This window comes from Molothrus aeneus, chromosome Z, assembly GCF_037042795.1.
Source record: "Molothrus aeneus isolate 106 chromosome Z, BPBGC_Maene_1.0, whole genome shotgun sequence".
Taxonomy (NCBI): Eukaryota; Metazoa; Chordata; class Aves; order Passeriformes; family Icteridae; genus Molothrus; species Molothrus aeneus.
Window position 1 is genome coordinate 32156340 of NC_089680.1, and position 21794 is coordinate 32178133.

The following is a 21794-nucleotide window of genomic DNA, read 5'->3' on the forward strand; positions in this document are numbered from 1 at the left end:
ACATGCTGGCCAGCTTTTTAGCCAAACAATACCTAGAATAAAGTAAATACCATTGTTATGCAATATACTCTCATCCTACAGCATAGATAAAACATTCAACCACTGTTAAATACATAAGTAAAGTTTTATAAAGTAAACCCATATTAATATTACTGTTTATTATCAAAAGACAGTGTGCTTATAGTTTTCTATAACATAAACATAAATTTCATACATAACTTTCAAATATTTCCATCTTAGTACTAATTTCCAAGAAAATACTGCTGGATTTTTAGTTCTAAAGTAACAACGTCTAAGTATATTTCATCATATTTCAGCATAACTCTAAGGTGACTGATAAAAATACCTAGTTTTTTTTCAAGAAACTTTAGTTTTCAAAGTGTCCTGACTGGTTTTTTAAATATTATCTTTTGAATATTCAAGAACATATGGTAGCATATACTTGCAAAGTTTTAAATAAACTGTAAACACAGAAATTGTTAAATACCTATAGAAAAGGTAGGTCTATGAACTGAAGGGAAAATCGAAGTGAAGAGACTTTAAAATAGCAATTCAGAACAGGAGTGTCTGAGAAATTTCAGACTACTTATTTCCATAGAGAAATAATTTTGATAATTTATTTGGGCACAATTATTCACTGCTTTGAATTTAAGAAATGAGAGAGTAGTTTAATGTTTTGATTCAGAATGTTACTATGTTTTTCCTTTATTACAAAGCTGTTTTTATTTTATCTATTTACTTAAAAGTCAGGAATTTTAAAGCAAATTCCTAGAAATGATCAGAACTTTACTTTGTAAAGTATTTTTAAATGCATATACTTGGCACTGCACAAGATGGGACTGCCTGAAACCATGAATTATACCAACTTCTAAATTCTACCAATTAATGCAATGACAGCATACACATAGTTACAGCAGGATGTTAAAGTCAGAGGGCATCTGATATATATTGATTTATAAACTAGAATTATTTGTCAGATGTTTAGAAATTCTCATAAATTCTAGTAGGAATAATGTAAACATGAACTTTTCAGTAAGTGTTTTGTAAAATACAATATATTTTTAAGATTATTTAAAGAAAGTGTCTAAAATAAGCAACTGCAAAAGAATAAGAGAAATTAATCTAATGTCAATGTTCAAAGCAGTCATCTATGTGTTCAGCACATACAGCTGCAATAAAAATGTAAGTCTGAAGGTTTTCAGTAAAGCACAGTATTAAATTTATCAGTATAACAGTTGCTGTCACTGTGGTTGGCATACTGTCTTATTAGACACACTGTTGATCAACTGTTATTACAACAACAACAACAACAAAAACTATGCTGCACAGAGACTTCATGTTAAAGTACCACAATTAAGAACAGAGAAATGCAGTTCATTTATTACAGAACCTTTTCAGGAAGTTGTTTTTTTCTAATTCTTATTGTAATTGCATTGTTCTAATCCTGTATTATAAAGGCAGCTGCTTGCCTATCATTTGTACTTTCCTCGTTAATCCTGACTCAGTGAATTAACCTTTAATTACAGCCGTTAAAATTGAAATGAGCCTCTTGTCTGGCTGGGGCTGCCCCCTTCCAGTGCATGAGACTGATGAAAATTTTTAGGGTCAATGAATATGTCCCATGTCATGTCTGATAGATGCTAAAGATGTGAGGAGGTAAATGTTACCTTAGAAAGATGTGGTTGAAATTTTTAAGAGCTACATTTATTGACCAAATAACAGAAAAATACAGCTTAGGTTACCTCTCTCTTCTGTCTGAGTTACAGAGCATAAAACACATACAGACACACTGTGTTTTACACACATTACCACAATACACATTTAAAGACTAACTTATGGAATCATCATCATGCATCACACATGCTTGTTTTTAAACACCTGGCACCAACCCTGCTTACAAGCAGCTCTATTTTAAGGAGCACAATAAATGTATTCTTCATGTTGGAAAGAAAAAGAAGCATTATTTTAAACTCTGCCATAAACCTAAGCATCTAATTATATTAAAAAATATTTTTAAAAGTTGGATTAGTTTTAAGGACAGTACTGAATTTTAATGAAAGGCAAAAAATTATCAAAAGGTGTCCTCACAGTAACCTATTTAACTGAGCTTCTGTTTTGTGATATCCCCACAATTTAATTTCTATTTTATAAATAAGACTTTAATATTGCAATTGCACTTTATTTTGCTATTTTGGCACTTTTATTTTTAAATACAACATTTGAATGCTGGGTTATTCTTTTTAACTCAAAGATAACAAAACAGCAAAATAGCAATATAGGACTGAATCAAGTTAATCAGTAACCTGGTCATTCAGAATACAATTACATTATTATACAAGTTGCTAACTACTTACACATTATATTTATATAATTTTTATAATTACAAATAGTATCTTATTTATAGCGTATATATATTTGAAGAAAATAAGTTGAGAGAGATTTTGAAGCACAATTTTTTTTAAGAATGAATGCATCTAATAAGCATGAGATGTGTATTTTTAAGGCTTAAACATTATTAAATATCACAAATATTTGTAAATGCATTTATAAGTAAAGAATAGAGGTGAAATGACAAGCAAGTACTGTCAAGGCAAGTGATTAATTTCTTCCAAGCTAATATTTTTAGAAGTATGCGGAAGCAATTTCTGAAAGGACAGTATAGCTTTCAAATATCTGATGCTACACATATTCTCTGTAACCAATTTAAGAGCATCCACCTATACAGCAATTTTACAGGAACAAAGAGAAAAAAAAGTATGTGGGAGTCTTTGTTTCATTTCTTCTTCTAGCTTGGCAATAGTTAATATCTGCTGATGAGCAGCTACATACATTTGTAGATTTCCAAGTGCTTTCCCAAGGTGAGTAAGCATCATTATCCTCATTTTTCAAAAGGAAAACGAAAAGATCAAGATACTCCCTCCAGATCACACAGCAAGTAGTAAGCCAAAAATAGAACTCATTTTCCATATGTAACACTCAGTTCTGTATCCACTGGACCACACTGCCTTCCCACCAACATCAGTCACACCTAATCAGCCACATAGCTGAATTTTGGGTGGCACTAAGACAAAGTTATTTTTTTAACTCCTAAATCTAAGACTATGCCTTTTCACTTGCTTCACACATACAAATTTTCCTAGGCACCCTACTAACATACACTGTAGAATATGGTTTCAATTATGCTTTATGCCAGTTACAAATCCTGTAGGGCACAACAGGGACTGTTCCCAGGGAAAAAGCCCACCTTCACAAATTAAGATGTAAACTGCAGAACTGGACAAATATCTCTGTCTAATGTGCAGTTGTGGTCAACAACACAAGCAAAGTCATGAACATTCCCAGGAATAGGATACATATAGACTGTCTTGTGGCACACTTTCTCCCTTCACCTCTCCACAACAAACCTTCCCAATTTCAATCTGTATATTAAAACATGGGCTTCAGAAGTATAATGGAAACACTGAACTTATGGGAAAAATGTTGCGATGAAACAGCAAAGAGATAAGACTCCTTACAGGAAGCTAAAAAACAAGAGGGCAAATGCTAAGCTATAAAATTAATAAAATTCTATCATATGCTTGTGTTTTCTTAACACAGGACTACAAAAACTAAGGATAGAAGAGAAGCTGTGACTAATATTGAAAGCTTATTTAAAAGTATCCTCTTTTGCCAGAGTAAAAAAATTTACAAGCATCCTTAAGAGGGTACGGATATACTTACAGAAATGTAAAACTAATTATTTGAAAAACAATGGTAATTGATCAAAATCAGCCTGAGAACAATGGGCAGAAGACCACCATTCCCCACAATCTGCTGCTATCATAAGTGGTTGCACTATGTCTCTTTCACAACAATAAAAAGTTAATGTTTCTTCTGATGCAGCCATTTCTGAGGTAAGCACTTAGACCAGAGCTTATATGAATGACAAACGTACATAGTTAAAGAATAATTTCTGCTAGCAAACCTCTGAAAAAAAAATCATGAAGTGCATGCCAATAACTATTTGGAATAACTACTATTTATTTCTCTATTGCAGGATTTTGAAAATTCTTAAAACACCTCATGCTAACCTTTCTTGCAAACTGCATACCAGACTACAGTTGTTATATAACCCATTACTGCAGCCTTTGTGTGCCCAGTACTTCTAAGCAGAGATGCTTCAAACAGGAAAATAATACACTTCAGAGTCAGTCTTAAGACATGCTATAGTGGTATTAGAAACAGCCTAAGTGGACAAAGCCACTTAAATTATAAAAAAGTCTTTCCCTCTAAAGACTATGTCAACAACTCAGAAATAAAATACCATTTAAGTTGTTCTCCTAGCCTGAAAATACGTTTAATTAAATATTGAGGGAGTTCATGTTTACTATTTCTCAAGGAATTCTCTAAGTCTGTACTCAATTTAAAATTAAATGTATTTATCATCTGATTTGACAGGTCTGCAGCTTGACCTTGACTTTTGACAAAAGCTATTATTTCTTCTTCATACATCACCATTCCAAAGAAGCTCTTAAAGTGTAGATTGGTCAAAAGTTCTTTAGAAGATATGAAAAAGAAAACAAGATGATGTACTCCTCCCTTCCTAAACAGTTTCTCTGGAAGGCCTGGTAGTAGGGAACAATAAAACACACCATTGGTAGCAACAACTATTGTGAAAAAATACTGAACATACTGAATAAAACCTTAGTGAGTAAAGCAGTATAACTTCTTCAATTATACCTCGATTCTATATGCAGAATAATTGATAGCAAGTCCAAATTGCTGCAAGAAATATTTATATAAGCACTTCCCCACTACAACAAGAGTTTTCTCCCCAGAGTGGTACATGCATTTTTTGTGACATTTTCCTAGTCACTCCTGACCTTTTCCCCAAACTATCCTATTGGGGGCGGGGAAACCATTTTTTCTCCTTAAATACTACTCAATTCAGACCATACAGCCACACACTTTTTTCCTCATCCAACTTCTTCTCTCACCACAGCTCATATAGACCTGTCAGTTCTTCCTTGCACTAACACTGTTCCGAACCATAACAGGTTTCTTGCTACCAAAGAAATATTTCCTTCTCACTAATTTTACCCACAAAATCATGTGTCATTTTTACCAGTTAATTATCCTATGCAGCATACTCAGGGGTCTCCACATTTAGGAGATACATTATTACCATTAAAAATCCTAATGAGAAAAGAACACGTGGTTTAGCTTTTTTTTTTTCGTCATCAGCTGGGTGGCAGGAGGAACAGATCACTCCCCTCTTCAGCTTCTCTCTATTACTATAGCTTCTCCTTTCTCTCCTCTCACCATTTTTGCTCAAAATATTAATTATTGTAGCAGATTTTAATCCTCCCTGTCCTTAGGTCAATCATGAGTTTTGCTTTCAATTCCTCTTTTTTCACTTTTTAACACCCCTTTGGGGAAAACACCCATTTTCAGTGTTTTCCAATAACTACTTCACACTGACAGCTTGCAGTTTTGTCTTGCCTCCTGTTTTTGATTTGCACCACATCTTCACATATTTTTCAAAACTGCAAATTATTAATCTGAAACTCAATCAACGCCAACTGCAGTTTCCTCAAGCACTTAATTTTGCCATCACTTGCCTGCATACCATGAGAATCCTCACAGAAACCTCCAGTGACCTCAGTTACCTGATTCACTCAAATCTGAAGATGAACCACATGTACCAAGACAGAAGAATGCACACAGATCTACTACATTTTGCATTCAGTTGGAAGGTTATCCATGAATTACAAGAGAATTTTGTTTTTCCTGGAACAAACTATAATACGCATGCATGTGTTTATATGAGGGGGAAATGTACTATATGTAAACATGATGATAAAAACAAATGAGCCACAGGACAAAGCATTAGATTGTACAGTTTCTATTCAAGAATATTTTGGTTTTGTAGGTTTTCCCATAATTGTAAAACCATTCTTGTATTTATACTTTCTTTGTAACACTCAGCAGCTATGAATTTGGAAGTTAAAAAGTTTTCTAAAAGCTGTATCCAATTACAGCGCTGAATGATTTGAATAATAAACTGCTCGACATATTCCAAGATAAGTGGCTACTACATTTCTTTGATATTAGGGTCATATACTGTACTTATCTATTTTTACTCCACACTTCCCATTGCCTAGTAATAAATTAATTTCTCACTGTTAGTTTGGCATGTGCCCTACAGTTATATTCATTTTCTGTCCCACTGAAGGAAGAAGTTTTCTAACGTATCTTTAGAATCAGGCATCAGATTAAATTCAAAATACTATTTGAAGATGCACATTCCCACATAAAGTCTTAAAAGCCACTTTTATATTTTTATTTTTAGAAAATTACCTGGTGGTGCTGAATATCATGGGATTGTAGTTATCTAACTACTTGCACAAACTTAAGACTTTTTAAACATATAGATATAATTTGAAAGAATGAGTTTTTACGTTAGTATTTAATTTCCGTTGCTCCCTGGTGCAGAAAACTCAGCAAAGGACCTCATGTACACCTGCAACTATCAAAGGCAATGAGAGCTGAGTTTAGATCTGAAAACTGAATACAGACCAAAATGTAATCACCATCCAGGCAGAAACAATTAAATCTTACATGAGCTAGGTTCTTTCCAGAGCAGAGAGAATGAGGAAATGTTCCAGTTTCTTTGCTGGTTACCAGACCTCAGTAACACTGAGGAAGCAGTTTGCACAATCATCATACAGAACAACTTCTACTCTTCAGCCTACACCTTCTAGCTCTGTTTCTCTATCAGCTATATTTCTTTGTAGGTGTCTTCGGAAGAATGGGGAGAAGCAGTTTAGCAAATGAACAGCGGCAATCATGAGGAAAGCAAGCATGAATATGGAAGTGGAATATATGTTCATGTACTGTAGACAATGAAAGAAATAAAGACACTGGCAAGCAGAGGCACCCAAGCCTATGGCATTACAGATTGCTATCTCTATTTTATTCTCAAAGGTGATAATTTTGAAGTAAAGCAAAGACACCAGAGGCATTCTTAAGCTAACCCAAAGCCAGGTAAACCTATGACAGCTTGTGTTTTAAGCTGTCAAAGCCATAAAGGATGGCAAAGAGGGAACTGTGGAGTGCAAAGAGCAACACCACAGCTGTTGTTAAACACAGACTTGCCACCTAAGACTGTATACTGCTCTACAAAATAACATGGAAGAGAATTACTGGCATCTTCAGACTGTGTGACACATCAATGACTACACATCAGTTGTAGTGACTGCATGTCTCCAGATTGTTACTGGCCTGCTTGAAATTTACGTTACATGCCAATTATCTTAGATAAGGCTAATATCCAACAAATTATCTGAAAGTCTCCCATTTCAACACCAAATCTTGAAGCCTGTAAAGATGAAACTGAATCATAAGCAAAGTTGAATTGAATCTAATCACTCGTGTAACTCCTTTACTTAACAACTATTTGATGTTGCAAGGTACTGTTTCTTGTATCAGCACAAAGTAGGTTATCATTGACTATTAAAGTTGCAGCGTAGGCTCTAGACACCAACCTCATTAGAAACAAGGCTAGGCTAAAAAAATGCCTGTTTCTCTGGTATTTTTTCTGGTCACATCCATCCATTTTCACAGGGATATGTACCCTGTTATACCACTGCAATTTCTATTTAAATTGCAAATAAAAATTGGACACACACAAAATACTAAAGAAAACTCAATTGAAAGAGAACAAACTACTATTCTTTCCCACAATAAAGAACATCCCCTACCTCCATGAGTTTGCTAACCCTAATTACACCTATAGTTTTGAGATTCCCTAATGGAAAGTACTACAAAGCACTAACAGAATGAATCATGACACATACTGATACACCAATGATTGTAAATCTATACCCTTTTTATTTGCACCCAGGGGCTATGTTTCATATATTTATGAAAAATTACTTCCCAGTAGCACAATGTCATGATTGGAAGCATGTATGATAAACAAACAGACTGAGTATTAGCAAGTATGTGATGTTCTTGTATCTTATTTTTGATAGTGTAGCAGATTAATTATTTGAAAGACCTCTGTCATTTGGACACTCAATTTCTGAATAAAGTTTCCCTGAGGCAAAGAAAAAGACAATTTGAAAGATAAGGTTAAAAATCCTTGAAGGCATCCTTCTCAGACATGCAATATTCATACTTTTATCCACATTTCAGAATACAATTGCAGATCAAAAATGCTGCCAGACTTGCATGTAAACCATAATTTCATATAAAACTTCTATAGGTGAAAGAACTGTAAAAAAAACATCTTAATGATGGCCTCAAAACATGTGAAATGCTTAAGCTCACATGCACCCTTCCACGTTTTAAAGGCTACTTACATCAATGACTGATGAACTTGACAGACTTAATCCCTCTAGGTCTGCTGCTAAACTTGGGGACAAAACAGCTGCCGTAGGAACTGCCGTAGGAACTGCCACAGGACAAACTAGAAGCAAAAAGATAAGAAATACTTAAATGGAAAAACAACTTAAGATACTGCGAAAAAACAGTGATTTCTTTTTCATTGCACAAAAAAGTTTTACGTCCTCATCTAAATGTTATATTCTTGCATATATATTTGATGAATATTCATTGATGAATATATTGGTATTCATATTGATGAATATTTGAAGAATATGTTAAATGCTTGTTTCTAAATATAAGATTACTTTTTCAGACATATAGCCTCAATACTCAGAATAAGCAATGAAAATACATATACAGCTTATACATGAACAGACTGTGTGATTTACTTTAGAAGTATTTTCTCCTCCTTTCCTATTTTTCCCCTATTTTATCCTTCAGTTTGATACATACTATGTAGCATATTTTACTTACAGGCTACATGCAAAGTACATGTTAATGCAATTCTGATATGCTGCACCTACAGAAATAAACTTTACGAAGGGTACTACAAGCATAGACAAAAACCAGTGCCAGCTTTATCTTACCCTTCCAAGACTACCATTTCACAGTTCTTCAGAAATGTGATTTTTAGCATCTTAATATAATACCATAATTGGCCCATAGATTGCACAGGTGTTGTACAAGTAACATCCATTATTACCCGAGAAAATAAGTCCACTTTAACAGAAAACAAGTCCAGACACATAAAAATTCTCAAAGTAAATGTTGTATGTGGTGGAAGATTCTAAATTTTGAAACAATTTCTCAATTATAAAACAAAATATTGTAGTAACTGTTCTTAAAAATAACTTGACAGTCTAAGTATTTATTTTGTCGGGAAACTAGTACAATAAATTAACAAAATCAGTGTTTCAGAAACTTAACTTCATTGAATCAACTGAACTGATTTTATGCCTTGGGAAAAATGAGGCTTTAATCAAGATACTTACAATCATCTAAATCTAAGAGAAACATGTCTTGGTTTTTTGGAGTCTTTCTATCTTGTACTGGTTTTTCTTCTTTCTGTCAAAATAGATTAATATTTCATCTTTCACTATATCAGCAAAAGAAAAGCATTTAGTACTTTCATAAAGCAAGTCCATTTAATTTACTACTTCATAAAGCAGAATGAATCCAGATTCAAGGTGTGGCATCCAGAGAATTCACCTACTGAGAAAGATTTGTTTATATAGTTAAACTGTATCTAAATTCCACAATTGAATTTCTGTATCCCCTGTTTTCATCTAATATGAATCACTGTTGCTACACAGAAAACATTTGGTGACAGATCAGACACTTCTGTTGAGACCATTAAAAAATAAAGCTGCTATCTCTTAAAGACAAAAGATTTGTGTACTAACATTTCTGTTTTCATAAGAAAAACAGGTCAAAATCTATTCAATAAGAAATATAGTGTAACTTGCACTTATCTAGGAGCACAGAATTCTGTCTAACTATCTATTGGGATTTACTTAACAGGAAGCTGATTTTTGTCACCAAAAAAAGTCAGTTTTAAGCTTGAGATGAGTTCTAATCAGAATTGGCTGTACCTGAAGTAAAGACTAGGGAAGTAATAATCCCAGTACCATGACAGAGTATTTCAACAAAATTTGGTTCAATAACTAAAAAAGTTCTAAACAATCTCGTAAGAGCAAGTGTTGGCTATACCTACAGAGCACGTCTAGACAGTGGTGATTCAGGAAAGAATTCACTGTGTTACAGCTCAGTATACTCTGCCAAGAAGGTGGTTTAGTATAAAGCATTGATTTTTGGATGTAGCCAGAAACTTCTGTATCAAGGAGTTTTGTCATCATGTTGTTCCTGACCACTCTAATGCATCTTTCATTTGGGTCAGCTCAAGAATTTCTTCTCCCTTGTTCTCTTTGGCTCACATACCAAACAGAAGGCTATGTAATTTCTTTTATAAAACATATTAACTGCCTTTAGACCTTAAGACATTGCTCACTACCCAAGTTATTTCAAGTAATTTAACTGTAGTCTTTCCAGGAGTCACACTTTCTAGTTTACCTGTTTCCTCTTAAACAGTATGTGACAGCCAAATTCATAGGGAAATATTTTACCACTTCTAATAAATTAACAGGTCTAAATGAATCAGTAAATCTCTTTATGCCCATCTAGACCATAATTTCTTGAACATTTCACACACTCAGGATACAAATTTTTAGAAGAGCCTGGAGTAAACTCAGCAGCTAGAACCACTTCCTTTAACCAGCACCATAGAATAAAATGACACCTTCTTTTCTCAAGGCGCATTCCCTTTCTTCTGGTCTCTCAGCTTGATAGTCAATTGCAAACAAATGATAATAATGAATTTACTTTTTTTCAATTTTGCAAGAAATTCTATGGTTCCCTCCAAAGAACATGAAAGAAGCTTCAAATGTTGTCACTATTTGAAGCCATTGATGTTAATGACTACCAGGTTTGACCTCAGCCATGATGAAATCACTTATCATGATCTTCCTATAAATACCATGGCTCAGACAGTATTCACTTACATGATCCCTACAGATATGCTTGAGGTATTCTGGGAGAAGAATCATCTTGTGGAATGAAAAGATCAGGAGCCACTATTTTAAAAGTTATTTTAACATCATCACACTTTGATGATCCTTATGACTTATGGTATTTGAGTGTTCTACTACTGGTGATTTATCTGAAACTTAAACTCCTGAACAAAGAAAATACTACAAAAAAGCTTTAAAATGGTGTTGACGTGATACAACTTCTCATATGTTTTGTCCAGAATTAGTGAGGGACTCCTGCAGAACCAAGTTTCTTGAATTCCATTCTGCTCACAACTACCAGATCTTTCTTTGGAGATATGCTTATTAGCAAGTCACTAATTTTGTTTTGGCTGCTTTTGTTTTAGAACTGTGAAAAAGGACAAATAGTGTACTTCATAAACTACAAGTTCTACTTGAATTACTCATATCAGAAACACAATTTTGTAACAATTTTTCTGATGAATTCCAAGCCACTTTATAGTATCATTTGGTGAATATCTGGCCCTGAATCTCGGGTTTAGCTGTTATTTCCAGCATCTTTACGGTAAATTACAATTTTCCTGAACTAGAAAACTCTTCAGAAATCAAAACAGACTAAAGGAGAACTCAGTTAAACAAAAGGCAGACATATTAAAAATATCCTCAATTTCTTTCTGAACTTTCACCATCTGTCCCCACTTATCCGTAAGATACAATTCTAATTTCAACTATGATTAAAGTTGAAAGCTATAGTTTTATATTTGCTAAATATTTCCATAGAGATGGGTTGTGTCCATCTCCTTTATTATGCAGCCAATTAAAAGTCTCTAAAAAGTGGCTCAAGAGTCCTACAAGGAGGAGAATTCTATACACTTCAGTACAAGTTTCTAAAAAATTAGGAGTCACTGCCAAAGAATCCTTACTGTTTAGTGGATCTGCTTACTGAAGACAACTAAGATGGCAGTCTAAGTCACAAATAATACCAATAGCATGCTTCCATTTGCTTTTTCTGTCACAAGTACAAAAAGTACACAAGGCTTGATATGTACTTTTATAAGATTAAATCCATCCTTGCACTGATATTACTTTGAATCAACTACATAAAAATGTTTAAAAATGGGGAAAAAATCCTTCAAGAGAATTTACTTCTTATAGTTCAAAACAAAATAAAATGGTCCTAAAATAAGGCACAAATAAAAAAAATAATTCCTGAACGAATGTATGGCAAGGAAAAATTTCACTGCACATTTTACCAGAAGACGGCATTTAAGTGTATCAGTTTACTATAAAGAACAAGCAAGTAAACAGTTCCACCAAACAAAAAGCAAAAAATGCATAAACTTGACTCTACCATTTGGGAAATGTAAAATCAAGGGCTAATTAAATCCAGATAAAGGTAATGTTTAAGTGTCATCATGTCTTATTTCCAACTTCAAATGAGTGTTTGAAGCTTAAGAAAATACTGGGCTACTCATACATGTGTTTGGGTGCTATATATACAAAAATCACACAAGTAATTTCATGCTTATATGTATTTCTACGTACAGGTATGCAGGTATGTACATTAATTTTGTGCAATTCTGTAGAAAACACCAAAGAAATCTATTTATGTGGGTCCTGCCTATAATTAACATGATTATTTTTAATTTGTTTTTTGAAAGAAAAGAAAATTGATTGGTTGTCTATGACCAATAAATAGCCAATGACTGCAGATATTTCAATTGAGGAAAAAAAGCTTTGCATTTGAAATCTAGACAATAAAAAGGTTCTGACGTGTCTGACATTTCTCTGTAACACAATTTTTCCTTTTTTTTTTTCTTAAAACTAAGCCTACAATATAACCCAAACAGTATTCTACCAAGAAAGCCCACTATGGGAAAAGCAGAACACTAAACAAAGAAGTTAAGGTATATTCCATCAAACATTTCTCCATCTGCAATTCATCTTGATAATAGAGATAGAACCTGGTAAATGCATATAGGACTTGAAGCAGGAGATTTCTCTTGCTCAATGCATAATTCATGTGCTCCGCCTGCAAAGTGTGTAAAATGAGAATTTCACACCGCAGCATGAGCCATGGAGCTGCAGAGAAAAGGCAGATGAAATCATATTCTGCTGTGCGAATTTTATTTCTTATCCTCCCAATATTTATACAAAACCATCACTGACAATCCAAATGCATTGACAGATCACCCACTGTTTCCATTGTGTTAGCACTTGAAAGGAGATCAGGCAGAAAGATAGACAATTTGTTTTTGTATATTTTTTAAATAGTGGATCAGGTTTTTAACAGCTGAGTGACTGTATTATACTTGTAGAAGGAGGTCAACAGTAGCTGATTTTAAAATCCCACTGTAGAGACACCTACTTATACATGCATCATCCTCAAATCTGCATTTTAGCTCTACAGTATTGATTCTTACAGTATAGTATATATCTGAACACCTCAAATTATCCATATTTCAAAATGATATAAAAGACTGCAGTACAAGAGACTGACTTTTTGATTCACTGCAGCTCAATTACAGTGAAGACAACAGCTTTTTCAAAATGATTTGTCAGGAGAAAAAATACTAAACCATTAATAACCTACTCAGGAAAATAATCTGAATTTTTTGTAGTGTATTTTAATGCCAGTAAGTGCATGGATGTATGTAGAAATTAAGCTCCAGTGTGAATGTAATAAAATATTTTTTATTAAGAAAATTTTGCAGAGCATGGAAATGGCACCCAACACAATAAGGAATGGTAAATATCACCCAAAACATCTGCAATGTAATGTAGTTCATAACGTGTAGCAAACTGAGAAATCATAAAAATAGAGCTCACTAACCACAACTTCTTTTATTATTATGCATTTCAGAAAATCTTTTCAGTTTTACTGAAAACGAAATCTTAATGAATTATCTCCCCATATAGACTGCCCAAATTAAGAACACACTATAGCAGAATAACATAAGCAATGTCTTTTCTAATGACAAACTATCAGAATAAAGCACGCATTTCTGAGAGCCTGGCAGAAACCATCTGTTTCCTGGGTGGTCTGAAAATAAGTCAGGAAGGGAGTAGAAAAAAATGTGTGTGCTCTTTTAAGATGTACCTTGACACATAAGGGGTCTATATATAAGACTTTAACTATAATCTTCTTTAAAGTTTGTTAAAAATTGTTTTTTCTTTCTAGCTTGGAATGTGTTATCTAGGTTACCATCAGTTACCTTCATCTATCATTACAGGGCTCAAAACAGTTTTCTGTCAAAAAACCCTATTAAGCTAGTTAGCATAGCAATCACCTCTAATAAAAAATACCTGTGTTTCTTTTCCCCCACCACCTTATCTAACTACATGTCTAAAAATAAATAAGTACTAGAAATACCTGAATGCAGGCATCGAACATGGTTTAAATGGAAACTAACTTTAAGGTTCTAGGGATTAATACCATATACTGAAACAGTTCTTGTTCAAGGACATTAAATTAACTCCTTAACATATGACCATTGATGTTTACCATTCATCAGCCAAGTTTGTTGCCCTTATATTAAATGTGCTAATTTCTAAATGAAAAAGAATTTTAGGAACATTTAGCTTCTGCACAGTGAGCTCTATGCTTTTCAATAATCTCCTCGCTACTTTTCTTGCTGCCATGCATATAAACACATTCCTATTTGTTGTAATGTCTTTTGTGATGTTTAAAAGCTTTACAATTTTTCCCTTCTATCTTTTGACCCTACTCTTATTAACTGTTTAAAAATACTTCTTGTTCCTAACACATTTCCTTTTAGGTGCTTCTTAATCAAGTAAGACTTCAGAACTACTGCAATGTTCCTTCTCTTCTCTTAAAATCCAAGGCTTTGACAACTTTCCATCGACTTCAACAATTCAACCCCAAGCTTCTTGGACATTCCAGTTCTCATATTCAGTGTATTTGACTTCACACATTCTGTGTTTTAAAATACAAAAAGCTTCTTTATGCTAGTAGTCCTCACATATCCTGTGAAAGAACCAAACAGTTTAGAGAACTATAGAGACAGAAATTATCTACACAATGTCAATACCCTGAGAAAAATGGAAAAATGCAGCAGAGAGAAGATAGTTTGAACATGGCTTTGCAGTGCCTGCTCAGAACTAAGCACATCAGGGTATGTATAACTTTCTGGTGAAAAAATACTGTGATGATATGGGGAGTTGCAAACTGTTACAATTAATTCATGTCCCATCTAGTATCAAAGCAGTTTATTCTAAGTGGATTCAAGTTGTATTTTTTGTGCTACCATTTTTTTGCAGGATCCAGTCTGGCTGCTCTGGAAGAAAAAACCTTTTGATACAGGTGTGTTACCCAATGTATTATTGGGGCAAGAAACTGATCAAAACATGGAAACACATTTCCACTTCTCAGGTAATACAGCCTCACTTCATCTTTTGTTCTACTTGGTTGAAGAAGGGAACAGATTAAAAGTTAAGGTCACAACTCAAGAGTTCTAGGCACACCTATGAAGTTGCAAAACAAAGATCATGTACAATATTAGTTAAAGATTTAGAGAAATGGGGAGCCTTGCCTCCTTATTTAAAAGAAATACATGCCTCAACAGCCTAATCAAGTAATGGCCTTACCTCTTAACTGATCAACACCTATTCACCGGCTTCAAAAATTGCTAGAAGTGCAACAAAGGATGTCTATTTTGACTAATCTGACATCTATACAGGAGTCCTGACTGAAATGGCTTAGCTTAATTTAAAATGCATTAAGAGAAATTAAGTTTCACTTTATTTTCAATACCACACATCAGAATTTAAATGGAAATTTCTGAACTACAATTCTACTCTTCAACTTTTGTTTTGGTAAATATATAGAAAGAATTGCATAGGAGGTATTTGGTAACAGAAAAATAAGTGTCAGAAATTCTTTTACTCTTCTTCCTGAACAGATTTAGCAAAAAGTTCCTCATTTATTTATTTTTATTTATTTTTAAATACAAGGTACGTGGGTAAACAGTAACCAATTAATGCTAATAGCCTGAATAGTTAATTCTGTAACACTAGTTTGAGTAATGAACTTTTAGGCTCTTTTTCTTCACTAAGGTAGGCAACTAAATCCCAACTTACACATGAATGACTCTGCTGCATGTTCTTGCATCTTCACATATTTTGAAAACAATTTAAAAAAATATGTATTATAAAGCTTGCTATTTCATATCTGTTTTAAGAAAGCTAACAGAATTTGAAGTAACAGGACTCTATATTCCTATCAAACACAGACAGCAAGTAAAATTTGATTGCTCATTAGGAATATTAATGCTACTAATCTATATATAAATCTCAGTTATAGATTCATTAACTGTACTATTCTCAATTTTAACAGAAAAATTTAAAACTAAGCTAAGAGTTCTATTAGAACATCTTTAAACACTTAAAAAAACAATGTACTAACATTTGGTTCTTGGTTTTCTTTCCTCTCAGACCCAGGTATTATAGCTATACTTTAAGATTAAATTTTAATAAAATAACCATCACATGCATGTATTAAGTTTCACCAGTTCAACAATAACCTAAAAACTAAATTAAAAAACAATTAATTTTATTATAAAAGAATAACAGACTACTAGGAAAATATTATATTCTGTTTATAAAAAATAATTAGATTCTATTATTGTTCATCTATAAGGACTAAAAATAACATAAAATAATAAACTGAAATTTTGTAATTTATATTTTTATAATTCAGGGGTTTTGTTATAAAAACACTCTTACTTGCTTAAACTATAAAACTACTTTTTGACTGGTCTCTCTATGAAAAGTAAAAAGTTTTTTTTTCATAAATTCTGGATTGTTTTAGGTATGCATAAAACTGCTACCCATCTTCACTCCAACAGAAAGAAACATGGATAGATGGTTAGATACACATTCTCATATTTTATACAGGCCTTAAAAAAACATACTTTACCTTACTAACCTTATTAGAGGTAGCATTTCTAGATATTCCAGACTCAGAGTCGCTTTTAGAGTCAGATTCTGACTTGGATCCTGAAGAACATTCATCTGATGAAGTGTACTCTGTATCAGAGGAACTGGACATGCTTCTCTTTTTGGAAATCCCCTCTGCTTTCTTTTTAATATCCTCTGAATCACTACATATTTAAAAAAAAAAATTAAGAGACATGTAAAACCACCAAAGGAATCTGCTTGTGCAATATCCTACATCAGCATTTCAAAGTTTCATTAAATGAGTTTTAAATCATGATTTCTCCACAAGAAAAAACTATTCACCTATGAATGAAGTAGTTTAGGGCTACACAAAACCGTTCTATTACACTACACAGTACAACATCATATGTAGTCTAAACCAGCAAAACAGCCAAACAAAATATTTTTCCTATTTCATATGTTCACATTATTTGCATGCCTCAAGCTTGTGACATTACAAAAGGAAGTACAGCCACCCTTTAAAATAAAGATGCTTTCATACTATTCCACTTATGATGAACAGAATTTTTGTGTATCATCTTTTTGTACAGTAATATTGCTTAAAAAAACAATTAGTTTAGTTTATTCTTTTGTTAATTCTTCTGAATAAAACTGCATCACCTAGAAATAAGATCTATAACGTCTATAAATTGTTCAACACAATAAAGAGTTTATACACAAGAGCTGTTATATTCCTACACCTTTGGTCACATTGAATACCTTACAGCTTCAAACAGTGAAGTTCTGTTCACCCACCAATGTTGGATTATGGTGGTCTGTGTGAACAGCTACCTGTTATCTGCCTTGTCCACATCTAATAATACTTTAAATACCAGTTACTAGATTACCCTTTTGTCTCAGGGGGAGTTACTACCACAGGAAATGAAAATTGTTTTCTAATAGTTGTCATGGAGCAGAAAAATTAATATTGCATATAGAAAAAAGCTCTCTGTTCTTGGATTTGCAAACAACTATTTTATACTTCTAAATCAGGTGTTTCATACACTACCTGATTCAGCTTCCTTCCCAAGACAATGAATTGGCTGTTGAAGTGCTTGAAGGGTAACAAGGTCAACAATAATTAAACAAATCTAGACTACTCAACTATTAAGAGTCCCTCTGGACTCATATTAAATTGTTACACATTTTTGCTTAGCTTTAAGAGCAGTACCAAAGAATGTATGCTGCATCACTGAGATTGCAATGTTTTGAGATGAAAAAAATACAGAGAAGGAGAAATGAAAATCAGAAATGACAGAGATCAAAACAGAGTAAAGTCTTCCTCCTCTCAAGAACCTCCTATGACTGAATTGCCTAAATAAAATTTAATCAAAATTATTTCAAATTAATAATCTTTAGGCCAGGCCTACCCATGTAACTGAAGCTAAAATTACCTCCCAAATTTTAACCAAAAGCATAAAGCAGTAAATTTGAAGCTTGCAAAGCTAAAAATGGAACAGTAGTACATGTCACAAAACCAGTGTAATGTAGCACATCTGATTGTTAAAATCATGGTGAAAAATAGGTACTGAAAATTATGTTTCAGTATGACAACATTTAAAAACTTGACGTAAATGACAAACAAAACTTCACTACTTTATACTGTTCAAAGTTTCTTCATGACAACATCCATATTTCATTCACTGCCATTTAACAGTAGCTGTAGTTGCATTAACAAATAAGCTGTTGTGAACCCATTATATAAATGAAGTTGTTTTTTAATAATTTATCTTTAGCTTAGCTTTAAAACTAGCTTTGAAGATAAAAAATGTTACTTTACTGCACATCAGCCAGTTCTGATGGGTAATAATTGTTTATCTTAGTGCTTAAAATTTCAGATGTTATTCTAATGAAAAGAATTTACTGGTAACTAGCTTTTTAACTTTGCGATGATGAAAAGCCTGTATTAATTTAACCTACAGATTTCATTTGTTCTGAACAGGAAAAACAATATAAATCACTTTTAAAATCATTAAATCCTGACTTAAATTAATAAAGTCATAATTAGGGCATTATGCTGTGTTTGTTATGGAAGTGGCAAGGCGAGCTGCTTTAATTACTGTCTGTAATAAAAGGAGCAGAGTGTGTACTGCGCCCCAATCAGCGCTGTCAGCCACGACTGAGCTGAGCTGCAAACTCATCAAGTGAGCTGGCAGCAGACTACAAAGTAAAGGGCGATCGTGTCTGCAGAGGCCACTTGCTGACAGCAGTGGAAGAAACAGATTCATACAATCCAAGGTATTAGCCCCAATTACTCAAAATTTTAATGATACTTTAATACACGATAATGCTGTTGATAATAGGCAATCTTAAAAGCGCTAACACTCAAATATCTTATGACCGTTTCCCTTCACAGCCCTTGCCTCTAATATTTGGATCATAATCTTTTTAATATAACATTATTTAGAAAAATCAATTGTCTTAGTTACATAATGGCAAAGTGTTGAAGGACTTAATTTTAGCTCTCAGCAAAATTGCAGCAAAGGTAATTAAGTGTTTCACACAACTATTTGATCAGTTATTCAGCCTCCCAAGGTTACATCAATTTCCAACAAGCCACCCAAGATTTTACTGAAGTCAGAAATTAATTCCAAACATAAGACTAGTCTGATTAATGAAAATATGAACTAGGTTCATACCCTGACATCACTCCTTGGCCAATACACACCCAAAATAGCCTAATTAAAGGCTTGGCAGACTGGTAACAGGAAGAGTGCTTTATAAGCTAGCATCACAAAAAATTAAAACCAGACAAACATTTACCTACCTTTCATTGACAGCCCTACATGTTTTCTTAGCAGCACTTTCTTTGCTGTCTGATTCACTGTCAGTTGATTCTTCACTGGGAGAGGAACTCCCACTACTCTCATCAGTGCTGCCTTCCTCTTTATCTTCCTTCTCACTTTCACTGTCAGACCCACTCCCTGAAATGAAAACAAGCCTTACAATTTTGATCTAAATAGCTTAAATAGTTAGTATGTTAGAAATCAAATTTTGTTTTAAATTAAACAGTGGTTTGGTATTTTAAGATCCAGTTGCAAGCTTTAGTATTATCTACCCTGTGCCAAAAGCAGGCAAGGGAACTATTTTCCCCTTATATCTACAAAATTTTATTAGTTAAAGACCTGTCCTCTTCAGCCTACAGTATTATACTTTTTCAAATTAGAAATTTGAATAATAAATTAATCACATGTGGATTCTTCAAAGTTACATAACCCTATTAGGAGCTGGAGATGACCTCAAATTTTCTAGTCTTTACATTCGCTCAGCTGCAAAATTATCTTCTCAAACAGTTGCTTAATTAGATAATCTGTTCTTAAATACCCATAGTGACTATGATTGAATCACTGATTTAAACAAATTATTAATCCTGTAATTAATCATAAAGTTACAAAATATTCAAATATCTATAGTGAGTATATGCTTCCATTACTTCAGAAATCACTAATTTCAGTGGTACAATTCTTAAACATTTCTGCATATTTCCTCAGCTTAGGAACTGGAAGGAAGCAGCTCCATCTTTGTATTCTAAGATGACCCTCTTCCATTCAACTAGATATTTATAATTCTTTCAAGTCTCTAATGCTAGACATTTTCTGTGTCTAAAGTCTGGACCTGGAAGAATTATGATCTTTACTACATCTGAAATATACTAACATCTTCTGAAACTGCTGTCCTGGGGAACTGCCTATCTGACAATAAATGGTAGAACAGTTAAAAGAACCTCTGCTTACTGAATTTCATAGGTAGCTGTTATCCTCTTCATCAATATCCCCATTATAATAAACAGAAAACATCATGTAGAACTTCAGAGAAATAATGTAACACAATTTGCTGAATAAATCTCATGAAAGACTACACAACTAAACATATCTGGCCACTTATCAGCAGAGCAGCACATGCTATCAAAATAATTCTTCACCACCAACAAATGCCAAAAAACACTTAAGACTTAAGGTGCCTGACAACCAAGCATCTGGGCACTTCTCCTGCAAACAGTTATGTGCTTTCAGTTTTAACTGGAGTTACACACTCTCCTTACTAATAATAGACTCCAAAAAGGATAAAAGAAGCATGCCAGCTTTTTTGCCTGGGAAACAAATCAAAAGCTAACTTATTAAATATGGTGAATGTAAAATTTCTCCCCCAGTTTATTGAGTTTACACACAGCTCTGGCTTTGTTTGCAATTTTTTTTTCTTTTTATGTACCAGACAGTTCTGAAGACACAGTTTTCCAGGCAGCAAAAATACAAGTTGCTTTCCAAAACTTACCTGATGAACTGGTACTGGCAGACTCATCTTCCTCCTCTTCTGATTCAGAGTAGAACTTTTCAGTAGGTTTCTCCTTCTTTGCCTTGCTTAGAATTCCAGCCCATTCCTTTGCCTGTAAATAAATTTCAATTTAAGTTTACTTTTGCAACCAGCAATACAAAAGTATGCACACAACACATCGAATAAAAACATTCAGAGCTGTTGCTAAATAAATCATCTGAGCAAGTCAAGAGAAGCTATTAAACTTCTCTTACTTCACACAATTAGGAGAACTAGAAGTTTGGTACATACCCATAAAAGGTGAGAGATGTCTATTAGGTAGTCCAGAAAAAGATTTAGTAAGCTAGATTAAAAGCATCAGTAATGATAAATAAAGTTCTTTGCCAAAAGACCATGAAATCTGAGAGTTTTATTTCTAGATCCAGCTGACTACAACTGGAATGAAGGCTAAATAATCCCACCACCTTAATCATCCTGTTTTTTGCAGAAAATAGATGTGGACACTCAAGGTAGCCACAGACAAATTATATTTCCCTTCCATTGCAATTCTCCAAATAAAAGTAATTTTTTACCACCAAGAGAATGTGAAAATAAGGCAGTATTTCCCGCAGACTTTTTTTCTTTCCATATACCACTATGCTACTAGAG

General features: G+C 33.4%; 1 protein-coding gene across 2 annotated transcripts in view; it reads right to left on the bottom strand.

Moving 5' to 3' along the window:
- Positions 1 to 21794, bottom strand: part of AP3B1 (adaptor related protein complex 3 subunit beta 1) — a 153139-nt gene that overhangs the window by 44835 nt on the left and 86510 nt on the right. For both annotated transcript variants that reach the window (XM_066568762.1, XM_066568763.1), the window contains exons 18-22: positions 21147 to 21258; positions 19642 to 19798; positions 16864 to 17038; positions 9363 to 9435; positions 8346 to 8452 (exon numbers count right to left, since the gene is read on the bottom strand). In XM_066568762.1, coding sequence (XP_066424859.1) covers positions 8346 to 8452; positions 9363 to 9435; positions 16864 to 17038; positions 19642 to 19798; positions 21147 to 21258 — 624 coding nt within the window. The remainder of the gene's footprint in view (positions 1 to 8345; positions 8453 to 9362; positions 9436 to 16863; positions 17039 to 19641; positions 19799 to 21146; positions 21259 to 21794) is intronic.